Consider the following 7,591-nt stretch of genomic DNA (forward strand, 5'->3'; position numbering starts at 1 on the left):
CTGAAGAAGTCCTACATACCCTTCGACTTCCTCTATGAACGATATGGACACAGCAAATCTTATTGTATCTTTCATGATGAATTCTCTATCACTTCTCTTGGTTGGACTCACCGTAGGGATTTTGTATTCATCGTCTGCTTTCTGGGTATGATTGTGTTTCCAAGCCAAGGGGACATAATTCACACCAGGTTGGCCATGGTAACCAAAGCTTTAATGGAGGGAATTGAGGGTCAAACCTGTACTATTGTTCCGATGATTGTGGCAGACATATACCCTGCTCTAGATCGTTGCAAGAAAGGGTTCAAACATTTTGAGGGTTGCAACTTGCTACTACAGATTTGGATGTTATAACATCTTCAGAGGGGCCAGTACTGCCAAGATTTTCCACGGAGACCATGGAACGATCACAGAGCTTTCTACCATCCTAAAGAATGACCTTTATCCCAGACAAATTTGCACAACCAGAAAATACTACAGAATGGGCACATTTTTTCAGCAATTTGACTGAGGACTAGGTTTACTGGATGTTCGAGTTGTTCCCTACTAATGAATTAATCATCAAAACCAGGGATGTCCTACACTTAGTGTTGATTAGGTTAAGGGGAATACATCCCTATGTTCCTATCAAGGTCATGAGACAAGCTGGTAGAAAACAAGTCATACCACGAGTCTCCAAAATGAGTCATTACAAAGCAGATTTTCAAGATGATGCCATTCCATCAAATGTGAGGCCCAACACATGTGGCATTTGAAGATTATCGTGGAAAAGGATACCATCGAACCAGATCGATATCACGCCGCTCATGTATACTTCTACCCATCATGGTTAGAAGATAACATAGCAGGTGTAGTCGATCCAGGGATTGGACAAGGAAATAGAGTCATAGATGAGGTTGCTGAAGCACAAGTGAAGTACGGGAAGATGCGTAAAAGGGTCCTTGAGTCCAAAGCCAGGCATTTGGAACAACACAAGTTAGACATGGAGGAAATTAATGAGTGGAAGGAAATAGCTACAAGGTCGACAGAAAGGTTGGAATATTTGGAGTAGGGTCTATTGGAATTGGAAGGGAAGATGAGGAAAAGGGTCGTAGACTATTAGAATGCAGAGGGCAATGAAGGAGGACACCTAGCAAGGGCATACCTGCTGCTGGACATGCACGACCTGGGGAATCTGATTGATGGAGCCAAGAAGGCCAAATCTGGGGAAGGTCGCTCCGGGACCAAGTAGATTAGGTTTATCAGTTTTGAGTCATTTTAGAATTCAAATGTAATAAGGCAGATGCCATTAGTAACTCATTCATTTATTATCATTTTAGGTTCGTCCTTTTTATTACATTAATGAAATGAGGCATTTATCAACATTAAATCTCTTCAAATCTACTTGTCACAAGGCCCATCTCAGGCACAACGAGGTTCCTCAAATTAGGACGCAAATTTACATTCCTCCAATACGTGTTTAAATACTGCAAATGCTTCTCATAATTCCTACTGACTTGTTTACCTTTTGCCTTTTTCCTTTATTTTGATTATTCTCATCCCCTAAGGTTGGTTTGCACATACTGGCATCGTTAGCATATCACACCAGATCTGGAAGCCTCCTCCTCCTCCTCCTCCTATGAAAAGCAAGGGAAAGGCTAAGATGGATGATATGAGTGGTATCCGAAAAGAAAATGTTGCGCACATGGAAAATGTTGAAACTTCAGACGGTCGGAGCACTCCGTCCTAGAATGATTTGATCCTACGGTTGCAACAGAAAATACTAGAATTGCAAGGGGAACTTGAGCAGGTCCGCAACTTGGAAAATCTTTCCCTCACACTAAACGTCCCAGACGTTAACCAACAAAATGCTCAAAACCCAGTACCTCCTCAGAACACACCAAAACCACCGTCCATAAAATCCTCCCGCACCCACCAATATGCAACACCTCCCCAAAATCCCAATCTTACACCAATACCCACTCCGCCTCAACACCAACATCCTCCTACTCAATACCCACAAAATACTTACCATACTCATCAGAATATCCCACAACCTATCCCTGATCCGCAAAATTCAACTAATGATTGGCACTACACTCTAACACCTGGAACCCACCAAAATAATCTCATATATGTGGAAACTTGACCTCACTTTACTCAGCCAATCTTATACACTCCAGAATACGCCGAGAAGGACCTGCTCATTAAGAACATGGCAGAGGAGCTCAAGAAGCTCACAAGTCGAGTCCAAGGTGTTGAAGGAGGCAAAGGAATTGAAGGTCTGAATTATGAGGATTTGTGCATTCAGCTAGACGTGAAACTACCGGAGGGTTACAAACCTCCCAAGTTCGAGATGTTTGACGGAACGGGTGACCCGAAGGTACATTTGAGAACATATTGTGTTAAGCTCGTAGGAGTTGGGAAAGATGAAAAGATTCACATGAAGCTATTCATGAGGAGTCTCACTGGAGATGCCTTATCTTGGTACATAAGTCAAAATCCCAAGAAATGGATCAATTGGGTAAGCATGGCGTCAGACTTCATGGATCGATTCAGGTTTAACACAGAGAATGCACCGGATGTCTTCTACATACAAAATCCAAAGAAGAAACCAACTGAGACTTTCCGCGAGTATGCTACTTGATGGAGGTCAGAAGTTGCAAAAGTTAGGCCGACACTAGAGGAAGAGCAGATAAACAAATTCTTTGTTAGGGCCTATGATTCATAATACTATGAAAGGTTAATGGTCATCGAAAATCACAAGTTCTCCGACATCATCAAACTCAGGGAAAGGATTGAAGAAGGGATACAGAGTGGGATGGTGACCAATTTTGAGGCATTGCAGGACACGAACAAAGCATTACAGTCAGGGGGTATATCAAAGAAGAAAGAAGTAGGGGCGGTAATGGTGGCCCAAGGTCCAAAATCTCCACTCACATACCAAACACCTCCACCCACATACTAACCTTCACCTTCCAGATATTCTCAACTATCCACCTCCTATCACACTTATAACACCCAGCCAGCCTATTACCATTCACCTCCAACCCGTCAAACTATCAAAAACCCAGATCAATTTTGATCACAGGACGCCTATACAGTACACCCCTATTGCTGAACCCATTGACTAGCTATATGAAAGACTGAAAACTACCGGATATGTCACCCTCATTCCTGCTATTGCCACGGAAAACTCCTCCCGATGGGTCAACCCAAGCAAAACATGTGCATACCATTCTTGCATGAAAGGGTATACTATTGATGAATGTTGCACTCTAAAAGACAAGATTCAAACCCTGATTGATACCAAAGTCATACAAGCAAAGGAAGTCGCACCACATGTCTGCAATAATCCCCTCCTAGATCATAGGGGTGAAGGACTAAATGTTATAGAAACTGATAAAGAATGGAATCCTGAGGGGTTGATTGGGCTTATTCGGGAATGTGATGATCCTAAACATGCAGTCACACTCACTCCTATTGTGGTATAGATACAGCCACCAGTCGAAGTTGAAGTAGCTGCATCAGTCCCATTTGAAATAGAAGTAACAACACCTGTGACTACACCAACTCCATTTGAAGTAGGAGTATCCATACCCTTCATTGTGACGGTAGCACCCACACCTCCTTTTGAGTCCAACGCCATACCCTAGGATTACGTTGCCGATGCTAGGAGAAAGGGAAAAGCAAAGATGGAAGAATTTGGTGACGCACAGGGGATGACCAGAACTGGAAGGATCTATACACCCGAAAATTTGGGAGGAACAAGCAAGGAAGCTACTACCAAACAACCCGTCATTGCAACAGGTCTAGATAATCTCTAGAGGAAAGTACAAGCAAGAGAATACTCTGTCGTTGATCATCTGAACAAGACTCCCGCCTAGATATCCATCTTGTCGCTGCTGCAAAATTCTAAGGCGCGGAGGAATGCTCTGATGAAGGTGTTGAATGAAGCTTATGTACTTAACAACATCACCAGTGGAGAGATGGCCAACATGGTAGGGCAAGTACTGGAAAGTCACAAGATCACCTTCCATGAGGATGAACTACTACTTGAAGGTTGAGTCACAACAGGACAGTGCACATCACAGTATAGTTTGAGGACAAATTCATTGCCAGAGTCTTAATAGATGGGGGTTCAAGCCTCAATATTTGTCAACTGACTACTTTGAAAAGTTTGGGCAAAGATTTTCATGAGATACGAGAAGGGTGTATGAATGTGAAGGTATTTGATGGGTCACAAAGGGCCACAATTAGGGAAATTAACCTTTGTTTGCATATGTACCCAACTTGGTTCGATGTTGAGTTTGAAGTATTAGATATATCTGCTACGTACAATCTTCTATTGGGATGACCTTGGATACCTGCTGCTGGAGCTGTGGCTTCTAAGTTATACCAGGTCGTGAAGTTTGAATGGAACCATCAGGAGGTAATCATTCACGAAGATGGAAGTAATCCCATTTATACCAGTTAAATTGTCCCGGTTGTCGAGAATAGAAGAAAGCTGGGTGAAAAAACTTATCTCCGCATCGAGTGTCTCAATGCAATTGAGAAAAATAAGTGGTGGAGTAGTAAAATAGAAAGCATACTGGCATGATTGGGATATGAACCTGGCAAAGGGATTGGGAAGAAACTCCAGGGCATTACCAAACTGATACAGTTAAAACGTCATGCACAACTTTCGGGCTCGGATATTAGTTTACATGGAAAGAATATGATGATTGGTCGCCTCCATGGCGTGGTCCCTATTACCCTCTTGAATAGCCGATACCGCATCTGAGTCAGACCTTTCACCAAGTCGACACAATATGGGGATATGCGGAGGAAGAAGCTTTTGTTGGGCTAAGGAACTTGTTTCTAGAAGACAGGGATATGGATTGCAACGTGATAGTTGAGGAGGAGGAGGAAGAAGGCCTTACCATTCAAACCGTGGAGAAGGGAGTTATTCTCAAGAATTGGACTGTCGCACCATCCCGAGCCCATCGAGTTCCTGGGAAGCTTGGCAATTAGCCTGACCTATTTTTAATAGCCATTTTTTGTATTTAAGATATTTCCAATATTTTGTTTTAAAGACGTATTTTATTTTGAAATAATTGCTCGAGTCATAGAGCCATACCTGTTTTGGATGTTTTCAAAATTTAATGCATTATTATTTAGTATTTATTATTATCTTTATACATCATTAATATTTCTTACCTTGATGAACCAACGATTGTGACATGTAATGAGAAAATGTAACATAAGGATAGTGACACAGAAGAAGAGGATGAAATACCTGAGGAAGTTATCAGAGAAATTGAGAATTTTGAGAACAAACTTAAGTCCAACTTTGACGAAACAGAGGCAAACAATTTGGGAGATTTTGAAACCATCAAGGAGACTGGTATAAGTATTCACCTATCACCGTCAAATAAGGAAGAATACACTTGTTTCCTGAAAGAATATAAGAACATTTTTGCATTGTCATATGATGACATGACTGGCCTAAGCACATCGTAGTGGCTCATAAGTTGCCTACCAATCTAATGTGTCTGCCGGTGAAGCAGAAACTCAAGAAGCTCAAACAAGACATGAGCCTAAAAATCAAAGAAGAAGTCACTAAGCAGATCAAAGCCAAAGTCCTCAAGGTAGTTAGGTACCCAACCTGGTTAGCCAACATCGTACCGGTTCCAAAGAAAGATGGGAAAGTAAGGGTGTGTGTTGACTATTGGGATTTAAACAGAGCAAGTCCAAAGGACAATTTCCCACTGCCAAATATACACATTCTGATCCACAATTGCGCCAAGTATAAACTACAATTCTTTGTAGATTGCTTCACGGGTTATCATCAGATTTGGATAGACAAAGAAGACGCAGAGAAAACAACCTTCATTACACCATGGGGAGTGTACTGCTACAAAATGATGTCATTCGGTCTAAAGAATACTGCGGCCACCTATATGTGAGACATGTTGACTATCTTCCATGATATGAAACACAAGGAAATAGAGGTATATATTGATGATGTCATCATCAAATCCAAGAGGGCCACAGATCACATAGCAGACTTGAGGAAGTTTTTTGACAGGCTACTGAGGTACAATAAAACTGAACCCCGCAAAATGTGCATTCGGCGTTCCTGGAGGAAAATTGTTGGGATTCATCATCAGCTGCCGAGGAATAGAGTTGGACCCGTCAAAGGTTATAGCTATCCAAGAGTTACCACCACCAAAGAGCAAAAAGGACGTGATGAGCTTCCTAAAATGCCTCAACTACATCAGCCGCTTCATAGCGCAGTCCACAGTAATATGTGAACCCATCTTCAAAATGTTGAGGAAGGATGTTGAAACCAGTTGGACTAAAGATTGTCGAAGGGCTTTTGATAAAATTAAGGAATACATGTCCACGCCACCAGTCCTAGTCCCGCCAAAACTTGGGAGACCTTTGCTACTCTACTTGTGCGTACAAGATGGGGCTTTCGGTTGTGTTCTGGGACAACAGGACAAGACAGGAAGAAAGGAGCAAGCCATATATTACTTGATTAAGAAGTTCACACTTTACGAAGCACGGTACTCTCTGCTAAAAGCTTTGACATGGGCAGCTCAGAAATTGAGGCATTACTTCTGTGCCTATACCACATACCTCATATCAAGAATGGACCCTCTGAAGTACATCTTTCAGAAGCCTATGCCTACCGGGAAATTAGCCAAATGACAGATATTGTTAAGTGAGTTTGATATCATCTATGTATATCAAAGGACAAGCGTTGGCAGACCATCTTGCTGAAAATCCTGTAGGAGGAGAATACGAACCACTAAAAATATATTTTCCTGACGAAGAAGTGTCATTTGTAGGAGAGTACATTATCGAAGCCTATGACGGTTGGAGAATGTACTTTGATGGAGCTGCAAACTTTAAAGGAGTGGGTATTGGAGCGGTTTTGGTGTCAGAGACTGATCGACATTATCTGATATCCTCAAAGCTTAGGTTTCCATGCACTAACAACATGGCAGAATATGACGCTTGCATCATGGGGCTCAATTTGACCATCAATATGAGTATACAAGAGTTGTTGGTAATTGGTGATTTGGATCTTCTAGTACATCAGGTTCAAGGAGAATGGGCTACAAAAAACAGCAAGATATTACCATACTTATATCGTGTGCAAGAACTGATGAAGAGGTTCACGAAGATAGAATTCAAACATGTTCCCAGAATTCAGAATGAATTTGCAGACGCATTGGCCACCTTGTCATCAATGATACAACACCCAGACAAGAATTTCATCGATCCCATTCCGATGAGGATCCATAATCAGCCGGCATACTGTGCTCATGTTGAAGATGAAATGGACAAAAACCCAGGTTCCACAACATCAAAGAGTACTTGGCAAAAGGAGATTACCTGGAACATGCAAACCAAACTTAGAAACGCACACTTCGGAGGTTGTCCTATCACTTCTTCCAGAGTGGAGGAACGTTTGTATAGAAGAACTCCTGATCTGGGACTGCTAAGGTGTGTTGACGCAAAAGAGGCTTCCAAATTACTCGAGGAGATACATGACGGAACCTGCGGCCCACATATGAACGACTTTGTCTTGGCCAAGAAGATACTCAGGGCCGGATACTTTTAG

At 42.1% G+C, this 7,591-nt stretch overlaps 1 protein-coding gene across 1 annotated transcript; it reads left to right on the forward strand.

Annotated features, from left to right (window-relative positions):
• Positions 1 to 6,703: 6,703 nt before the first annotated feature.
• Positions 6,704 to 7,591, forward strand: LOC138875943 (uncharacterized). Its single transcript, XM_070154823.1, has one exon. It carries the CDS (start codon positions 6,704 to 6,706, stop codon positions 7,589 to 7,591), a length of 888 nt encoding a protein of 295 aa, XP_070010924.1.

This window comes from Nicotiana sylvestris, chromosome 8, assembly GCF_000393655.2.
Source record: "Nicotiana sylvestris chromosome 8, ASM39365v2, whole genome shotgun sequence".
Classification (NCBI taxonomy): domain Eukaryota; kingdom Viridiplantae; phylum Streptophyta; class Magnoliopsida; order Solanales; family Solanaceae; genus Nicotiana; species Nicotiana sylvestris.

What these genes read in the sequence shown, in the direction of transcription:
- LOC138875943 (XM_070154823.1), top strand. Translation starts at nt 6,704, where the DNA reads ATGTATATCAAAGGACAAGCGTTGGCAGACCATCTTGCTGAAAATCCT.